The 20,983-nt window shown below is 35.4% G+C and overlaps 1 protein-coding gene across 3 annotated transcripts in view; it reads left to right on the top strand.

The window, feature by feature from the left end:
* Nucleotides 1-20,983, top strand: part of URI1 (URI1 prefoldin like chaperone) — a 73,403-nt gene that overhangs the window by 17,209 nt on the left and 35,211 nt on the right. Inside the window, exons 1-2 of one of the 3 annotated variants that reach the window (XM_023229049.1) lie at nt 2,952-2,996; nt 10,860-10,894. The exons of 1 other annotated variant lie outside the window; for it this stretch is intronic. In XM_023229049.1, the coding sequence (XP_023084817.1) occupies nt 2,967-2,996; nt 10,860-10,894 (65 nt within the window). In that variant the 5' untranslated portion in view covers nt 2,952-2,966. Of the gene's footprint in view, nt 1-2,951; nt 2,997-10,859; nt 10,895-20,983 lie in introns of those variants that run through there. One more of the 3 variants, XM_023229048.1, reaches the window with a different exon arrangement.

Below are 20,983 nucleotides of genomic sequence, written 5' to 3'. Positions count from 1 at the left end.
CTGGCTAATTAAAAAAATTTTTCTTTTTGTAGAGACAGGGACTCACTATGTTGCCCAGGGTGGTCTTGAACTCCTGGCCTCATGCGGTCTTCCTGCCTTGGCCTCTCAAGAGTGCTGCTCATTTTAATCATTTTTAAAAGTACAGTTCAGTGGCATTGGGTATATTCATGTTGTTGATCAACCATAATTACCATCCATCTCCAGGCCTTTTTTTTTTTTTAATCTTGCAAAACTGAAACTCTGTCCCTTAAACAATAACTAAATTCTTCCCCTTCCCGATCTGGCCACCACCATTGTATTATACTTTTTGTTTCTGTGAATTTGATTACTCTAGGTACCTTTTTTTTTGAGATAGAGTCTCACTCTGTCGCTCAAGCTGGAGTGCAGTGGTGTGCTCTCGGCTCAGTACAAGCTCTGCCTCCCGGGTTCATGCCTTTCTCCTGCCTCAGCCTCCTGAGTAGCTGGGACTACAGGCGCCCGACACCATGCCCGGCTAATTTTTGTTGTATTTTTTAGTAGAGACAGGGTTTCACCATGTTGGTCTGGCTGATCTCGATCTCCTGACCTTGTGAGCCGCCCACCTCGGCCTTCCAAAGTGCTGGGATTACAGGCATGAGCCACCGCGCCTGGCCTACTCTAGGTACCTTTATGTGGAATCATACAGTATTTGTCCTTTTGTGACTGGGTTATTTTACTTACCGTAATGTCTCAAGTTTCGTCCATGTTGTAGCACATACCAGAATTTCTTCCTTTTTAAGGCTGAATAAAATTCTGTAGTATTATAGAATGTATTATAAAGTGTATTACACATTTTTGTTTATTTTAGCATCCATGGATACTTGGGTTGCCTCTGCCTTTTGGTGATGTTGAGTAATGCTGCTGTGAACATGGGTGTTTTGTTTAAGTATCTGCTTTCTTTTTTTTTGAGATGGAGTTTCACTCTTATTGCCCAGGCTGGAGTGCAGTGGCACAATCTTGGCTCACTGCAGCCTCTGTCTCTCAGGTTCAAGTGAGTCTCCTGCCTCAGCCTGCCAAGTAGCTGAGATTACAGGCATGCACCACCACCCCCGGCTAAATTTTTGTGTTTGGTAGAGACGGGGTTTCGCCATATTGATCAGGCTGGTCTTGAACTCCTCACCTCAGGTGATCCAACCACCTCGGCCTCCCAAAGTGCTGGGATTACAGGCGTGAGCCACTGCACCTGGCTGCTTTCGATTCTTTTGGGTATGCTCAGAGGTGGAATTTCTGGATCATATGGTAATTCTATGTTTACTTTTTAAGGAACTGCCACACTGCTTTCCCAGGTGACTGTATCATTTCACATTCCCAGACAAATTCACAAGGGTTCCAGTCCACATACTGGGCAACTTTTGGCATTTGCTGTTTTTGTTTTCTGTAAGGGCCATCCTCATGACTGGAGTGTCAGATGGTATCCCATTGTAGTTCTAATTGACCTACTTTTATGCTCTTTTTTCTCTGCTTTTTTTTTTTTTTCCTTCCTTTGGATCAAACATTTTTTATTATTATTTCCTCCTATTAACTTGTTTGTGATACATTATTTTTTACTACTTTTATACTATACTTTCAATATGCTTTAGTACTAAATATAATATGTATTTATAGTATTTTTTTTTTTTTTTTTTTTTTTTTACAATTCCTTTTCACTAAGCAAGTCTCTGGTGTCTCTAGAGATCGTAGCATATAGTCATTTATCCAGCTCACCTCTTGCATGATTGCTCCCATGCATTTTAATTCTTCTTGTTTTAAACACCACAACACAGTATTTAATTGTTTCGTGTGGTCAATATTGATTTATCTTTACCTATCTTTTTTTTAATCCTGTACTCTTACTCTTTAATTCTGTCTGCATTTATATTATTCTGAAGAGTCCTTTTTGTTGTTGTTGCTTCTTTTTTTTTTAACCAATCACATTTAATAACAATATTTAGTTGTTTAATAATTTTTTTAGATAAGACATTTAATTAACTACATGTCTACTTTAATAAACCTTTAGTATTTCTTTTAATGAAAGTCTGCTGGTGCAGAATTCTGTTTCTGTTGAAATGTTATTTTTTCCTTCATGTTGGAGGATCTGTTTGCTGTGTATATCACCATAGGTTTTCAGTTACTTTTTCCAGCATTTCAAGATATTCTATTATCATTCACTTTCTGTCATTGATGTTGAAGTTAGCTCTACTGGATAAGTCTTGTCACTCCTTTGAAGGCTGTGAATCTCCCCTGTGCCGCCGCCTCCTCGCCCCAGCTGCACATAAAGTTTTCCCTTTTTCTTTGGTTTTCATCACTGTAACTGTGTTGTGCCTTGAAATTTTCTTTGTGCTTCTTTCTCTTGCTTGGGATTCTTGGAGTTTCTTCAGTCTGTTGGCTGATACTTTGATATCGGTTTTAGAAAATCCAGGATTCAAGATCTTTTCAATATTGCTTCTGCTACATTCTCTCTTCCCTTTCTGGATCTTGCATTTACACTATGTTTCACATGTCTCTTATTGGTCTTTTCTGTATTTTCCATATTTTATTTTTGAATCTCTGCACTTTTATTTGGATGTTTTCTTTTGACCTATCAAGTTGAAAAATACGGATTTCTGCTGTTTAATCTTTTAATGCCATTTATTTTAATTTTTGGTTCTTCAGTTGTAGAATTTTCATTTGTTTCTTCATGTAGATTTCAGTTCTGTAGTGAAAATTGCTATTTTTAAAATATATTCCTTTTATCTTTTCCTCTATTTCCTTGAATGTATTAATCATTGTTTGCTAACACCAGTATCTAGATTGCATGTGTATTTGGTTCTATTTTATTTTTTCTTTTGACTTTTGGTCATATGATCCTGTTTCTTGGCATCATAGTTATTTTTGACTAAATCCTGGGATTGTGTCTTTAAAGATTGTAGGTATTCCTGAAGGTGATAACTTCCTCTGGAAAAGACTCATCCTTTCTTCCAGTGAGGCAGATGCAGTGGGAGCTGGTCACCTTACTCCAGGCAAGTACTGGGTGGAGTGAAGGCCAGGTTGTTGTTTTAGTAAGGCATCTGCTGCTTCTGGTTTCTTCAGGCTTTCATCTGGAAGCTTGATTTTGCTTACTATGCCATATTTCCTTGGAGGCTTCTGAACTGTAATTTTTGTTTGATCGTGAGCTCTGCTTTTCAGAGTTTTGGTTTATCTTTTTGGCCTTCATAGCTCAGCATTTGACAGATATCATGGGAGGGAAACCAGTTGTATGCTGAAGACCTCTCCTGCGCTCTCATTTTGCTACCGTATAGCCTTGTCAGACTGCACAAGGTTCTGCTTGTTTCTGTCTGCTCGCCATGGCTGTCTCCTCCGGGCCCAACATAATTCTTAACCTCTTGCCTGTGCCTCCTCTTGTCTGAGAAAAAAGTGGCTTCAGATGATCAGCTCACTTCTCCACAGTTCTCCCCTTTCTGAATCCTTAGTCCCTCTTGTCCTCACTGCTTTGGCAGCTCTTGGGTGCCTTTAAAGAGATAATTTTTGTATTTATCTGTCTCTTCTAATTTCTCAGAGTTACAAGCTTTTTTTTGTCCTACTTGGAGGTATTATAGAAGTCTAGACTGAGTTTTGAATTTACATAGCTACTTGCAGTGATTTGGTGTGATTTGTGATTTTTACTACAGTCTCACTGACAGTGGTGGTTTCTTTTGTTTGTTTTTTGTTTTTTTTTTTTTGAGACAGAGTTTCGCTGTTGTTGCCCAGGCTGGAGTGCAATGGTGTGACCTTGGCTCACTGCAACCTCTGCCTCCCAGGTTCGATTTTCCTGCCTCAGCCTCCCGAGTAGCTGGGATTACAGGCGCCTGCCACCACGCCTGGCTAATTTTTTGTATTTGTAGTAGAGCCAGGGCTTCACCATCTTGGCCATGCTGGTCTCGAACTCCTGATCTCTGGCGATCCACCTGCCTCGGCCTCCCAAAGTGCTGAGATTACAGGTGTGAGCCACCACGCCCAGCCAGCGGTGTTTTTTTTTTTTTTAAAATAAAAATGTACTTCTTTAATTAATGCTGAATAAGATTGCTTTAATTTGACTTTTTTGTTACCTGGGAGGGTATTTTCCTGTTTTTTTTTTTTTTTTAAACTATTTGTATTTACTCTTCGGTGGGCTGTTTTCTTTGAGCCCTTCACAGGCACATTCTCCTCCTAATCTGTGTGGCAAGTTTACTACTCTAAAGTTTTCTTAGTTGCATATCATACAAATGGTTAGGATATTATGAAATAATTTACTGTAAGAAGTCAGGAGAGAGTCAAAGGTAGGAGTTTTTTGGGTCTATGTGTTTTGTTTTCTTGTATGTATTGTTTCCCATACCGGCTGCTTTAGATGGTTGGTTAGCTTGTGCAGATCCTACTGTTGTCTTCCTTTTAGAACCAGAATCTGTAATTACCTCAGGCTCTGATGTCCAAAGTAAATGAGGTTGATCTAGTTAGCAGCAGGTATCTATCCTCCCTTCATTGTGGCTACAGATGGAGAAATGGGATTCTTTTCTTTATGGGAGAAGGGCAGGGTTTCTACGAGGAAGGTGTGTGAATGGAGAAGAAATGATTGATATCTCTGGTAAAACAGTGGGCATGCAAGGTGGAATTCAGGCAGTATTTCAGATTCAGAAATGTAGGTCACAATTTCTTATCTGCAATTCAGAAGCCTGAAAAGCACTGAAAACACAATTATTCTTAAGTTTATGGCATATTCATTTTTGACAAAACTGGAACTGATATGGGTGAGGCATTTATTACATTTTGAATATTCATATGTTTCATTGCAAATGTTATGTTTACTACAGGGGCATATGATATCTGTGAGAGAGAGAGATATATATATATGTAGTGTATGACTTGACTAAAATATATAAGGTTCTAAACAGAAAAACGTCTCCTGCGATTTTTGGCTGATAGTAGACCTGTGCTTCTTTAAGAGGACTTGTTGCTTGGTTACTTATTTATGGCAGGTGAATGCTGGTGGATCAAGGAGAACGGCCCCTACCTCATGGAGCTTTCAGAACAGTTAGAGTTCCTGGATCTCTAGTTCAAGTAACCCCAAAAACCCTCCAAACATGTAAACGTCTTCATTCTTAGAAATATTACTGAATGTATATGTCACCACTCTTCAAATATTTCCAATAGGAGAAAACGGTAATAGTTAGAATACTTAAGATTAGTGAGTAAGGATTATTGAAAGTAAAAAAGAGCCTAGTTTGTAGGTAAAGCCAACAAGGGAGTGAGATGTACAGTGCCAGAGCACGTTAGGCATAGTCCGATATTTGTGTAAAACGAGACTAGATTGGAATACGGGAAAAAATGCCTTAGAAGCCTGTGTAGGAGGAATCTGGCTAAAACGTGAGGAAAGGATTAAGGAGACTTTTGATTCCATGTTAGCTAAAATTTTAAATAAGGGCAGGGTGCGGTTTCTCACGCCTGTAATCCCAGCACTTTGGGAGGCCGAGGTGGGCAGATCACAAGGTCAGGAGATCGAGACCATCCTGGCTAACATGTGAAACTCTGTCTCTACTAAAAACACACAAAAAAATTAGCCGGGCCTGGTGGCGGGCACCTGTAGTCCCAGCTACTCGGGAGGCTGAGGCAGGAGAATGGCGTGAACCCGGTAGGCGGAGCTCGCAGTGAGCCGAGATCGCGCCATTGCACTCCAGCCTGGGTGACAGAGCAAGACTCCGTCTCAAAAAAAAAAGTTTAAATAAGAACATGTGTTTTCAGAAGTGGTTCTATATGATTGGACTTACCTTTCATTAGCAGTTTTGCTTTTCAGCATATTTAGAACATAATTTGTTTAAAATTGAAATGGCTTACTTTTATTGTGGTTTATTTATTTATTTATTTTTTGGGACAGGGTCTCTCTCTGTCTCCCAGGCTGGAGTGCAGTGGTGCGATCTTGGCTCACTGCAGCCTCCACCTCCGTGGTTCAGGCAGTTCAAGCTACCTGAGTAGCTGGGATTACAAGCATGCACCACCACGCCCTGGCTAATTTTTGTATTTTTAGTAGAGAAAGGGTTTCACCACGTTGGCCAGGCTGGTCTGAACACCTGGCATCATGTGATCTACCGGCCTTGGCCTCAAAGTGCTGGGATTACAGGCATGAGCCACTCTGCCCGGCCTATGGTGGTTTTTATACAGTAACACTCAATTTATTGCGGTTTATCCCAGTGCTTATTGCTTTTTTTCTGTTAGGAACCTGTAGTCAGTTCCTCCCTTCTTTGCAAAGGGGTTTACTTAAAATATTTGTAATTTTTGTAAGTTTTGTTGAAAGTACACGTTTTGTATACTTTCGTAATGATGTTTATATATCTACTTGACAAATCTATCTTTTAAGAAATTATTTTCAGCTTTTAAGTAGCTGTCACTAACATGTATGTCCAGTATCTAATGGCTTCAGCTCCTGCTGATACTATTTTCTTTTTGACTCAGCAGCTTTAAAACCAAAATAGTAAGATCTGTCTTGAAGTCACAGTCTAGCAAGAGAAGCAAACTATATAAATTTAGACAGTTCTGATTAGCACAATTCTCAAACTGTTATATTATGCATTAACCCATACAGGAAGAATTTAAAATTGCAGTATTGTGAGAAAAGTTTTAGAGGTGAAGCATTTTTGAGAAAAGTATCAAAGATGAAGAAGTACTCTTGACCTTAAAGGCTTTCTGTTCCAGTCTAGTTTTAATGTGGTGTTGTATTTAACTTGCCTTAGAAACTCATAGGTTTATGCCCTCTTGTGGTCTGTCACCAATATAAATAGCACAAATAAAAATTTTAAGTGCTGGAGATCTTACTGCATGTTACTGCTCTCCTTTATAAAATAACTTTTAAAAAGCAGCTTCTGGGGAACAACAGCTAAGAAATTATTATTCCTGTCTTCCATATAATTTGTGGACCTTAAAAGTTACCAAATGTTTTATTTTAACCCTTGGTAACAAAATGTATGTGTATGTTAGCTGGACACTAATGAACAGAAAAATATTGTTGGGTGGGCTGTCCATCATTGTCCTTCTGGGTGTCTAACCCTATTAATGTATAAGTGTCTTAAAAATACGATGAGGTGTGATAGTAATTGTGGGGCTAGCACATTACCCTTCCACCTTCACCTAAACATATGCAGATATACTATTAAATGATGCTTGGGAAATGTGGTGTTTATATTTACTTGTTTCATCAGAAAGGGTCAGGAGCTGTAGGAGGCATTGGAAGAAATAAGGATTATAATGTTAGTAAATTGGTGAACTTAAGCTTACAGAATTTGCTTTCACTGACATGATTGGCAAGGTCTTATTCGTGAGTGTGGGACTGAGGAACTAACTAGTGGAGGAGAAACAGCAATAGCAGTCAGTGTTTTAAGACTGCAGCTGTAACCAGTGTTTTTCTGCTGTTATCTAGTAAGTCGCATGATGGTTGGAAGCAGGCCAGCATAGGGACTATGCACTTTAGGATTAGATAGAATCCGTGTTAGAAATACTTGGTTTTAAAACTGATCTCATCTGTTACCAGTTACTGGACAGTTGTGTAATATTAAGTAAGTTACTTCATCTCTGAATACAGAGGTTTCCTCTCCAGATAAAGATTTAAGCTGCCTTCATCGAAATCTTTGCAGTTTGTTTTGTAACATGCAGTGTTGGAATATAGACCTGTTGTTATTGCTCATAGGTTAAAGACAGTTTTGCGTTGCAAAGAATGAATACCATATGACTTTGTAGCCACTGGGTTGTTGGTAAAGACTCCTAAATAGTGATAAATCAGCTCATAGTTCTTTTTCTTTGCTGTGGACTTACTGCTGCACTTCTATGTAGGTACATACTTTATTATAAATTCTTGAGTGTAAATGAGGTCATTATATTAAAGAATTTAGTAGTTCAGTTATTTTAAAGTTGAAGCCTAGTAACTATTTTTAAGAAAAATAAAAGTAATATAATAAGATTTTTTTCTTTGGGGCGCTATTTGCGTGTTTTGGCAGGTTTAAAAAATAAAAACAACTAGTGTTGTTCCTCCATTGTGGTCATACTTTTGTGGAGGATAACAAAGTAATGAAACGTTTTTGTTTCTTTTGCTGTGGTTTTCAAGTGTTGCTTGTAGAACAAGGCTCACTGCCTTATGGTTACTTTTAAAATTTAATATGTAAAGTAATCTGAGTCCCCTTTCAGGAGAAATAAGATTATTTAGAATAATTTAACTTAAGGGAAAATATTTGTTTTTATAACACCTTCTAAAATTTCTGAGTTGTAGAAATTTACTAATTTTTTTTCTTTCTTTTTTTTTGAGATGGAATCTCGTTCTGTCGCCCAGGCTGGAGTGCAGTGGTGCGATCTTGGCTCGCTGCAAGCTCTGCCTCCTGGGTTCACGCCGTTCTCCTGCTTCAGCCTCCTGTGTAGCTAAGACTACAGGGGCCTGCCACCGCGCTTGGCCATTTTTTTTTTGTATTTTTAGTAGAGATGCGGTTTCATTGTGTTAGCCAGGATGGTCTCAATCTCCTGACCTCGTGATCCACCCGCCTCGGCCTCCCAAAGTGCTGGGATTACAGGCATGAGCCACCGCGCCTGGCCAAAATTTACTAATTTTTTTCTTTTGAATAACTTGCTGTAAAATAGAAGACAACTGAAAAAAAAAATCCCTCTAAATATAATAAAACTGCTTGGGCTAAAATCTTTTTTGCAAGTAGGTGGACTATAAATCTTTTATATAAGCAAAGATAACCTAAACATGCCAGCAGAAGGCTAGTCTATATGTTTTTATATCTACCTCTTTCATCTTTCCCCTTGTTTCTGATTTCCAACGTGTCACTTCTTTAATTTACATTTGGATAGTGTTTATTTGAAGTCTGATATTCTAAACACTATATGTAACTAATAAAGACTATAAAATGTAAGGCAGCATTTTGGTAGTTAAAATTTCTCTTGTACGTTGTGAAATGGATTTTGGTGTTGGTCTATCTTCCTAGGGAGACTGTTTAAGGGAAGTAAAAGGAACAGGGCAAGTATGGCCGTAACAAAGTGGAGGGTAGACTATGGGGAGTGATGGCAAGAACACATGCCTTTCTACCAGTGACTTGTTTCTTAAACATAAAAAGCATATGTGCCAAATTTACATATTTACTAATTAAAAAGGCTTCCTGGAAACATTAGGTAGACTATCTTCTATAACCTTTAACACTGTCACTAATGGATATAGCTTAGAAGATTTCCTCGAAGGTCCTTTAAATAATGTAAATGATTATGAATGTGTAACTAGTTAATATGCAGCTACGAAAGGATTATCATGTAGAGGTTAATGAACATTCTGCTCTTATGGTTTGCAGGGCTTTGCTTTCTGTGCTTTTGGCTCTCTTCATGCTTGGAAACACATGCATTGGGATTGGAAAACATCCTGACTGTTTTTGGGTCTCATCTTTTAATGGGGTTGTTAAATAGGAACTTTATGAAAAGGATTTCATGAGCATTTTTTTCCTTTTTCAATTTACATTTAATTCTATTTGTCTATTTTGTAATTACTGCCAAATCAGAAACAGTGAAATGGATTGATGTAGTTTTAGTTTGGCTCTTCCAGATGTAAAGTCAGTACTCTATTATATATTGCCACTGTTATTAAGTGTTGCTATGTGATTGATACTTACTGAGAGATCTTCATTCTAAAATGGATGATGAGTTAATGTGTAGTATGGTTGGGTTTCTGATTATAGCATGTATTTTGGTACAGGATTGCTGTCTTAGTATTTAAAATGTCCCGAAAGAGGACATTTATTTCAGGAATTAAATGTTATAACAGAGGAATTTAGTGACAGGTCTAAAAAAAAAAAATCTTTTTTTTTTTTTTGCTGGGAGGGGTTGGTGAAACATTGAGCATATACAAGAGATAATATTGGTATTTAGAGCAGTGAACTAGAGCAGCATTTTGCAAACCAGATAATGCTGCTCTCTTTTTGTCATGGCCTAGTCTTAAGCATTTTGGCTTTCATCCTCTACCTTCTCTGTCTCTAAAGTGGTATATGGTATTCTAGACTGCTGTTTAAAATTTTTATTAATAGGTAATTTAAAAGTAGATAATTAGCAATCCTTGAAAACAGTGTTAATTCTTAAATTATCGTTCAAAAAGTGTTTTTTTAAATTCATTTTTCTTTATTGACTAGTCTTATTTTCTGAGCATTTTGAGAATCTACTGACATATCTCCAAGGAAAACAAATAACTTTTGTACTTAAATTCATTGTTTTAGTATTATAAACATAGTTTAAACTGGCTGTGAAGTGCTTACAATCTTTATCATAATTCACTGGGGAACAAATGAGCTGTTCAGAGCATCTCCTTATCCCAAGTATTTCTTCTGGAAAATGTAGTAGAAAAATATCACCGAATTCATTTTTTAATGCGTCAGAATAAAAATTACAGGTGAAAATGTTTGGAGATACACTGACAAAATAAAATATTTTCACTACTGTCTTTTTTTTTTTTTTTTTTAACTGACGAAACGTGGATGTTACATTGGTTTCTTGTTATTTATAACATTTACGTATTCTACAAAATATGTAATATTGAAAACAGGTCTGTAGATTGTACAAAATACTAGTTATCTTATATCATATGTCACCTAATAGTTATGAAGCGGGTTTTGTACCACAGTATGAATCAGAAAGCTGTAATTTGTTCTGCAGTTATCAGCCTGCATTAGAGGGTTATGATAAAGTGTGCTGCTTGAAAACTAACATTCACATCTCTGTGCATTTGACAAATAAAAATGTATACTGAGATGCTATTAAATCTGTAAAGCCACTGTTCTAGTTTTCAGATACACTGATTTTTGTAGCTCTGTGCATAGCTCTGTTTTTTCATGAGTAGTTATCTGTTTTCATGACAGGTGGTCACTAACTGCCAAGAGAGAATCCAGCATTGGTAAGTGAAAGATGGTTTTATTACACTTCTGAAATACTGATGGGGTAACCTACTTGTGTTTAAATAATGTGTTTACTGTTTGTGTGTGTGTGTATGTATGACTAGTAATTTAATTCGTCTAGTAATCTCCATTTTGAATGCCTTTGATACTAATTCATATTGTCTTTCACCCTTTTCTGAATTACATATTTCTGATTTCCTGATGTTGTGTTACCGCTTGTATTTATTCTAAGTGTCTTTTTTTTTAAAGTTAGAATAATATTAATATCATTATGAATTGGAGACTGAGACATTTTTGAATGTGACATAAAGAGCTCTATTTTGGGGATATTTCTTATATTTTAGTAGAAAAATAATGGGAATCAGTTACTTTAAAATAATGATGGAAATAGGGTATAGAAATGTTTTCCCAAAGTTTGAAAAAAAAAATTGAATTTTCTACTTTTCAGAGCTTGTTTCATTGTACTTTTTTTTTTTTTTTTTTTTTTGGAGAGAAAGCATATCTATTTTAATGTGCTAATCTATAGTTAATAGGACCATGTTTGGTAAATAACACACTTTCCTTTGGCTTCTGAGGAAAATGCTCAATTTAATGGTGAATAAAATCTTACGAGTTGTCATGAGGTATAGCTGTTGATCTTACAGATATCAAATTACAATATATCCATGCTGTGCTTACGAAGATTTTACTGAGAGAACAACAGGAGCTGTCTTGATTATTGTCTGCAGGGTTATTGCAAAAATCATGGTAACTGCCCCTTTAGTGGTGAGATTAAACCTTCGGTTATACACCATCAAGCATATAATATTTTAAATTTATTTTAAGAGGCTTTTTCTTCATGCCTGAGAGATCTCCAAGGAAATAATTTATAGTTAGTGTATATCAAATGTTTTTTGGTTTAAATGCACATAGGCTGCAGGCAGTGGATAAGAGTGAAAATTGGTGCAATCTGTACACATCATCTTATTAAATTTTGACTATTGGCTTGAAGAAAATAATCTAAAACTAATAATATCCACTTTATAAATAAAAATTCAGGACTTCATTAATTTTCAATAAATGCATCGTTGTAGTTGCTTCCACTGGTGGTGTGAGTCTGTCAGCATTTCCATAATGGACCATTTGCCTTTCATTATACATTCAGTTCAGGTTAAAACTTGAAATACAAGTCCTTGGCTAAAGAATTTTTTCACCTGCGCATTTAGTCAGAGTGGCCCATTTTACAAATAATTTCCAGAGGAAGTTTTATTAACGTGGACTTCTATCTATTGGTTTTGGCAAGAAGTTCAGGAAATTGGAAAGGTATTCACTGGGAATAGACACTAGTTTACATAAATGGGTGAATGGTAACTTGCTTCTGGTTTGTTTTATAAGATTCTTATTAGAGAGTTCTTTAAGGATAAGGGCACGTTTTCATCCTTTTATTCACAGCCCCTCCTGCTGTGTTTGGCATAAAAGGGGCACTTGATAAATGTTTGAGTAAATGAAGAAATGTGGTTTATTTTCTATATAACATTTTAGTTTACAAATACTCTAGTAGTATACAAGTCTAGTGAGCAGTGACAGAAATGTGACATTTACTTCATGGCAGGTTCATGTGACCCTCAATTTCACTTTTCAGTTTTTTAAAACCCTCTAAACTGTAGAAGCTTAGCATATTTGCCTACACGTATCTTGAAGTAATATAGTACTTTATAAATTAAAAAATTAAAATTATTTTTTTCCAGTTAAAATTTGCATTTTCCTCTGAATCATTTCTGGTTTGGTTCAGGAAACAGACTTTTCTGTTTGCTTTTAATAGGATCTATATATGGTATATTGCTCAAATCTGAATGGCCAGTAAATTAATCAATTCATTATATTAAAAAATGGAAACCACAGTGTCTCTGTTTCCCTGAAAGCCAGGAAATTGCTGTTTGGGAGAGTCGTGGAATTCTTGTGACATTTTTGCGTTCTCTTAATTCCTTAAACAATGGTTGAGTTTCTACCATTTGCCAGTATTGTGCTGCTGCTTGGAATTGCAAGACCCTGCCATAGAAAAATTCATAGTCGGACATTAAACAGGGAAATCACAATAATTTTGTGCTATTTGTGGAGATATGAGGCAAGTATAGGAGTTCAGAGGCTGGAGCCATTCTTAGGGTGTTTCACACACTACTTTTAAAAGCATGTTGCTTTAATTCTTATTTAACCCTTGGTATTAGTCTATCTAAAATATAATTTCTGTTAAGCTCCTATTCTTTATGGGTACATACCAATATAATAAAGAAGAACAAAATATATGGTTTGAAAAATGCATTCTTATGCTAGTGATGTTTATGCTTGTTTGTATACTTTTTAAAGGATTCTTTAAGGAACAAGTGTGTGTATTCTAGGTTCAGAAATAATCTAAATTGGTTTTTGTTTAAAAAAAATGTAGGACAGGGAGTAAAAATATTTGTAGAAAGATAGGAGTGAAAATGATCTGGGACCACAGGATCTACCCCAAAAAATCTTTGAGAAAATTAACTAAATCCTAGAATTTTGATGAACTAAGACATTTATATTTGTTTAATTAATAACAGATAATAAGGAAAGATTCAAGCCTAATGGATGAGAATTTGTACAACATTATTTTAGAGCTAATAATAATGGTTTTCAGTTTAGTGAGGATTTAAAAAATGTTTTTTAATCAAACTTTTTTTCTTTCTAATCCCTTTTACCTAACTCAGGAAATAAGGTATTTTGAAATCCACGCACTGTCATCTTATTAAAGTGTGAGGATACTTCCCAGTGTTTGGTCCACTAGTGGCTGATTATTTTGTTTGTGGATTATTTGTAATTTTCTTTTCAATTCTTCCTTAAAGAGCATGGCATTTGGAGTCACAGACCTATATTTGAATCCTGTCATTTGCTAGCGTTTTGACCTTGAACAGTTATGCTAAGAGTCTCAGTTTTTTCTTGTAAAGTGATGATGATACTACTTAACTCACAGGGTTGTAGTGAAGATCAAATGAGATCATGTCTGTAGAACACCCTGCCCGGCACTCAGTAAGTATTAATAGGAACTCATATACCTCTTTTGAAAATTTTAATTGTCAGACAAATAAAAAAAAAAAAGCCAGTGCTTTGTAAATATTTGTGAATATTTAGTGTTCATTCTAGTTTTTGTCATGATGGAGAGTTGGGTTTCTGTGATTTATTGTTATAGCTTTACATTAATATTTTTAAATCACTTTTTGTTAGGAAGAATTTCAAATAAGAGATGATAGGTAGTGTAGTGAATCCTCATGTACTCATCAGTCGGCTTTGATAATCATCAACTCATGATTCTCTCTAAACTGTTTCATTGCAGCATCTTAACTTGCCATCTACTCCTACTTCCAATTTTTTTTAAAACTTTTATTTTAGATTTGGGAGGTACGTGTAGAGGTTTGTTGCAGAGGTGCATTGCATGATGCTGAGGTGTGAGGTACAATTGAACCCATGACCCAGATAGTGAGCATGGTACCCAGTAGGCAGTTATTCAGCCCTTGCCCCTGCCCTTCCTCACCGCTCTTGTATTCCCCAGTGTTTATTGTTCCCATCTTTATGTCCATCTGTCCCCAGTGATTAGCTCCCACTTATAAGTGAGAATATACAGTATTTGGTTTTCTGTTTCTGCATTAGTTCGCTTAGGATAGTGGCCTCCTGCTGCATCCATGTTACTGCAAATATTTCTTCTTTTTTATGGGTATGTAGTAGTCCATAGTATATATGTATCACATTTTTATTATCCAGCTCACTGTTGATGGGGACTTCCATGTCTTTGCTATTGTGAACAGTGCGGTAGTGAAGATACAGGTGCATGTATCTTTTTGGCAGAATGGTTTTTTTTTAGGTGGTCTATATTCTGTAATGGGATTGCTGGGTTGAATGGTTGTTCAGTTTAGTTCTTTGAGAAATCTCCAAACTGCTGTCCACAGTAGCTGGACATTCCCACCAACAATGTAAAAGCATTCCCTTTTCTCTGCATTCCTGCCAACATCTGTTATTTTTTGACATTTTAATAAAAACCATTTTGACTATCCCACCTCCAATTTTGAAATGAATCTTAAGTCATATTCTATCTGGAAATATTTCAGCATATGTCTTTAAGAGTCGAGAAAGAGTATATATTAACTTTTAGGACTTAAATAAAAAATTTTTAATTAGGCAATACATTTACATGTTTCAAAATTTAGGAGGTATGAAAGGATGTAAATGATATATAGGTTCTTCCCCAATTCTCAGTTCTGTTTTCTTTTTTTTTTTTTTTTTTTTTTTGAGATGGAGTCTCATTCTGTCATCTAGGCTGGAGTGCAGTGGCATAGTTTTGACTCACTGCAACCTCTGCCTCCCAGGTTCAAGCTATTCTCCTGCCTCAGCCTCCCAAGTAGCTGAGATTATAGGTGCACACCACCATGTCCGGCTAATTTTTTTAGTATTTTAGTAGAGACGGGGATTTCACCGTGTTGCCCATGCTGGTCTTGAATTCCTGAGCTCAGGCGGTGCACCTGCCTCGGCCTCCTAAAGTGCTAGGATTACAGACGTGAGCCACTGCACCCGACCCCTCAGTTCTGTTTTCTGGAAGCAAGTTTTTTTTTTTTTTTGCCAGTTTCTCATAAATCTTTTCAGAAATGGTTTGCGTAACGTAAGTGTTTTGTGTATGTATGTGTGTGTGTTGTGTGTGTGTATTCATCTACATGTTTATATACGGCTCCCATCCTTTTGGACAAAAATGAAATCAGATTGTACCTGTTCATTTAATATTGTATCTACCCTGTATCATTAACTAACTGTTCCTCTTTACCTCATTCCATAGATTTCACTGTGTGTCAAACGTTTAACTTTTAGGATTACTACATGAGACCCGGAACTATTTTTGTTAATAAATAATTGCTACATCACCCAGAGTACAACTCTGTAACTCAAAATATATCCTTGCTAAGGTGATATATCTGTTATTTTATTGCTCCTTAGTAAAATTGCTCCAGAACTTAGGGGCTTGAAACAACCACCATTTGCTTGCACATGATTCGGTGGGTGTGCATATTAAGCTGGCCTTGCCTGTGTGGTTCTTCTGCTTGTCTTGTCTGGACTCACTGCTTTGGTTGCAGCCAGTTGGTGGCTGGGTCAGCTGTATTGTCCAGAATGGCTCACCTTCAAGTCTGGTGGTTAGTGCTATTGGTTGAGCCTTTGCCTCCATGTGCTCTTTTATCCAGCTTACTTTCTGTGGGCATCTCAGAGCAGCAAGAATGGAAGCTGCAAGGCCACGTTACGTTGGTCAAAGGAACTCACAAAGCCAGCGCAGATTCACAAGGTGGGAAGAGGAGAGTTGTCTCAACTGTATTAGGTTTGAAAACTGTACTTCTTTGTACTTTCACCCGTTGAGAGGAGGCGTGAAAAAGAATTACTGGTCATTTTTAATGCACTGCAGTGACTTTATTGAATAAGTCCTGCACGCACAAAAAGCAAGTCTCTGTCCTTTATGTTGACTGGTGAGAATGAAATGAAATAGTACGTATGATGCCTGGCAGATCATCTTTATGTTAGGCATTACTTACAATTGTAAATCGTATGCATGTGAGTTGTAAAAAATTTATTGCCTTACTTCCTTTATCTTAAAAGGATTTTTGGTAAAGGTATCTTTGAAATTACATGAAGCAGACTTAAATATAGAAGAAGATACTTTGTTCAGGTGTTTAATTTTGGAAAGAATACTTTAAATTTAGACATAAAAGTTCCAAAACACTTCGGCATGTGAGTTTCGAGAGAGTCTAAAGCAAATACTTCAAATTTTTTATCTTTCACAGGAAACTGGAGAAGAATAATTGTTCAGAGGAAAAGAGTAACTAGTTTCTATTAGTATTTATAGTCAAAGCTTATAGTAGGAAATAACCAAGAAAGCATACCTGTATAGGTAAAAATCTCAGGTGAAGATTTGATTTCCTCTCTTTTTTTTTCTGTTGGAGTTACTCTTTCCTATCAATCAGTCGGGATGGGGATACCTGTTTTATGCACATATTGTATAGTTGTCTACATGTCTCATGTTTTTGAGGCTTTCCTTGTGCACAGAAGCACTGATTTCATTGTGACAATGCCATGGTTTACAGTATATTTAATATACCTGAAACTATTTTCTTGAGTTGCCTTCACATGGCTATATAACATTTATTTTATTATGTATAGTATGTGAAATATTGATCTGCATACCTTTAAAACTTGTAAAAGCTGATGACTTTGTTCTACAGTGTTAGGTAGATTTGTAAACTGTGTTTTTCAGAGTTTGTATTTTACTGACTACAAAGTTTTCAGTCACTATTCTGTAGAGGGCCTTCTGTTGGGGCTTTTTCTTTTATGTTTTTTTTTTTTTTCCTTCCTTTTTTCCCCTCCTCTTGAGTGGAGCAGAGAGCAACTTGCAAACTTTCTGAAAGTTTTACATGTTTTTGTTGTTGGAGTTTCTGCAGTTGTTTATGAAAGTCTTAGGGATAAGGGGGAAGAATCATATATGTCAAATCTTTTTGTCATTCTTTAAGTTTCTGCACAGTTTTAGAAAAAATGGTGTGGGTTAGTACATAGTAAATTTGGAACTCGTGTGTGTAATGTTTCAAAGAAATTAAGAGGCAAAAAAAAAAAAGATTCAAGTTGAATGTTTAAATAATTTTTTTTTTAATTTGAATTAGGTTTTAAAATTTTTATTCTGAATATAAAATGAATACATGCTTAGTTATGGAAAAGTTGAAATAAGAAAGGAATAAAGATAAATTTACTCATAATTGTAAAGAGAAATGAATTCTCTCCCTGTTTTTAAAACATTCCCTTTTATTCCCTCTAGCTTCTTAATTTTGTATGTGTATTTATGTGACTAAAGTCAAACTGTAAATGCTTTTTTCTTTCTCTTTTTAAAGAGTTAAATGATTTTTAACTTGTGATTAGAGTTTATTACTTATAGGAGTCCTCAAGCTTTTATGTCATGTTTTTGGAAGCAACTAACTAGTTTGATATTTAACACACTTCTGAAAATGAGAGGAAAGCTTACATGTTATAGGAGAGTATTTTTCCCCTGAAGAGTTTTAAACTATTATTTAAAAAAATCCCTAATCACAACCCATCACCTAGAGTAGTCTTTGATGGTGATGTATTTTCATTGTCATTATGATTTGGTTCAGTTTCCCATGACCACCTTAAGTCTAGGGAATATCTGACTGAGGCAGAGGGCTTAGGGCTTACTGCTTTGGGCATGCCTCATAATTTTTTTGTCTTTGTCTCAACTGTATTAGGTTTGAAAACTGTACTTCTTTGTACTTTCACGTTTTTTCATTTTCTTTTTTTTTTTTTTATGAAGAGTAACATCCAATAAAACTCTTAAGCACAGAGTCCTTTTTGAGGATGAAGATGTAAATATTTCAACCACCACAGTGCTTGTCTGAAAGGCACATCACTCGGTGATAGTCCTGCGTGCTTGTTCTTACTATGAGAAATATAAGTCCAGATTCCACTATACCAAAGATAGGTTGGGGTGGGTATCGGTGTAAGACTTGGGAGAAATGTAGTCTGTAAAAAGTTGAGGCATGCCTATAATTTACTTTTTACTAATTCATATTGAATTCATGACCAAATTGGTGAGGGTTTTCATGTTTTTCTTTTATTTTTAAGTCAGTTGGTAATTTTGAGAATTTTTAAATATTTGGTAGGTTCAAAACCAGGATTGCCAGTTTTCACTGTTGTAAAATCTGTTGAGAAACTTTAACCCAGAGGGATCTATGATTGGGCCTCTGCTGAAACTATATGTAAAATGTGAGTCCTTTCTCTCAGGGAAGAGTCTAGAATTTTTCTAGTTTCTCATAGGGATCAGTGACCTAAAAGAGTTTTTAAATTGCTACTGTAATTAAGAAAACCCACAAAGTTATTTTTTTCTAGAATATGCTTTAGAAAGAAAATATAGAAAGTGTAAAGTAGCAAAACCTATGAATTATGGTAAGATTTAATCAGAAATTTGCACAAAGTTTCAAAGCTTAAGTCAGCTACAAACTCATCACACCTTTTCTAAAAGGTCCCTCCCTTTGATTTGTAATAGGAATTTATATTAGTTATAGAAAATTTGGAAAATAAAAAGAACAAAAATTACCTATAAACTCATCAGTAAAAATTAACTAGGCACTATAGGATGTTTCTTTCAAACTTAGATGAATGTGTTTTTACTTACTTTTTAAGGTTTTTTACTTTGAATTCACCTCTCATTTTCTTAGAGCAAAAGATAAGTAATAAATGAAGAAATAGGCACCTATGGTAACTGACAAATCTTCAAACACATGTGTATGGTTGTTGTAGAGAGAACAGTAGAACAGATTTTTCTGTCCAGGCTTACTATGTTATCCATTGTACTCTGTTTTCTCATTGTTGAAAAGTTAAATTGAAGAAATCTAGTAGAATGTTAGCTCCATCTCTCTTTAGATAATTTTGTTTAATTGACTTGAAAAAGATAATTTTGTTTCATTGACTTGAAAAATTATGTTTTTATATGTGGGTTAATCTTGGTATCTATGTCTAATAGTAAAGTTTTCTGGTGGACTCATAAAATATAAAGAACATAGATTATTTCATCAGCATCTTCTGATGACATAAATTCCTTGGTATAATAGAGTTATAAAAAAGGAATATACCACCATTCTGCCTGGATTTTGTAGTACATTTCAGTTACTTATATCAACTGAAATTACTAAGTATTTTGCCATGACCATTTAGAAAAAAAGTCTAATGCTATTGATTTAATTCAAGTACATTTAAATTTTCCATGAGGAGTGTTCCTTTTCCCACCAAATTACACAAAGCATAACAATATAGATCCCTTTTTCAATAATTTTTTAATAAAATGTGACTTTATCAATTTGTTTAGATTATTTAAAAGGATACTTTGAAAAAAACATTATTTCTTGCTTTAGTAATTGGAGACCATCTCTTTACCTCTATAGAATCTATGCCCAAACTTAATATTCCTCTCTTTTCTTGATTTTAGAGGTGAAAAGCCAGGCATCCTTCAAGCTAGTGGATCTTTGACAAAGATGCATTGCAAAACAATCAGAAAGGCATGCTATGTGTGAGTGATGATCCCTGCAGCATATGCCGTAGGCTTGTTGTAGAGGAGCTGCTCAATAAATGGTGGATTCAATTGAAACAAGGCTTTTTTGGATGCTTAATGGGAAGTTGTAGGGTGGGTGTAATGGACTAAAAATTATTTCTAAAGAAGGTTATATATTTACTTGTATATATTCCAGAATCTTTGGGTTTTATCGTTTCCTAAATTAAAAAATAAAAATGTAACTCTGTCCCAGATTAGTTCAGATGTTAATACTTATATATAATTTTTTTCCTTTTTTCCCCTTTTAGGCATCTCACAGTATTTTCTGCTTGTCTGTTTAGGATGTTAGTTAAAGGAAAAGGGAATGATAGAAGTTTTTTTTCTTTTTCTAAAAATAAACTGGTTCAATGTTAGTATTTGCTGTCTATTTTAAATTCCTAAAGTAAAATTAGCAAAGTCTTATTGTTTCAACCTGATGTAAGTTTTTTCTCCCTTTTTTATTATTTAAAGTTGGAGTCTTTATTCCTGGCCTCGAAGGATGTAGACTTTCTTTCTTTTTTTTTTATAGAGAGTTTTATTTTTGTCAGTCACTTTTAAGAGGATTAAAAATGTTGATCCCTTTCGTATTTCCTCGTCCCTTTAAAAAATTCTATTATGACAAATTTCAAACATATGAAAGAGTGAATCTTGATCACCTGTCTGTCTGTACCCTAATCCGTTAATCCATTTTTTTCTGATGAATTTCAAAGTAAGTTGTGGACATCTGTGTATTTCACCCCTAAATACTTGAGCATATACCTCATTTAACTTGATTTCTCTCTTACTTTCTACAATTTTATGAAAATGAGCTGTTTCCCATGGGATCTGTCTTGATCTTAATCCTTTGAGGGTAAGGCTAACTTGTGGTTGTGTTAATGGTCTTCATCGCTACTGCCTTTTTTTTTTTTTTTTTTTTCCTTATAAGGTACTCTCAAAAGGCATATTACACATGATTAGCAAGATTCAGAAG

This window comes from Piliocolobus tephrosceles, chromosome 21 (assembly GCF_002776525.5).
Source record: "Piliocolobus tephrosceles isolate RC106 chromosome 21, ASM277652v3, whole genome shotgun sequence".
NCBI classification, from domain to species: Eukaryota; Metazoa; Chordata; class Mammalia; order Primates; family Cercopithecidae; genus Piliocolobus; species Piliocolobus tephrosceles.
This window is presented reverse-complemented; position numbering and strand designations above follow the sequence as displayed.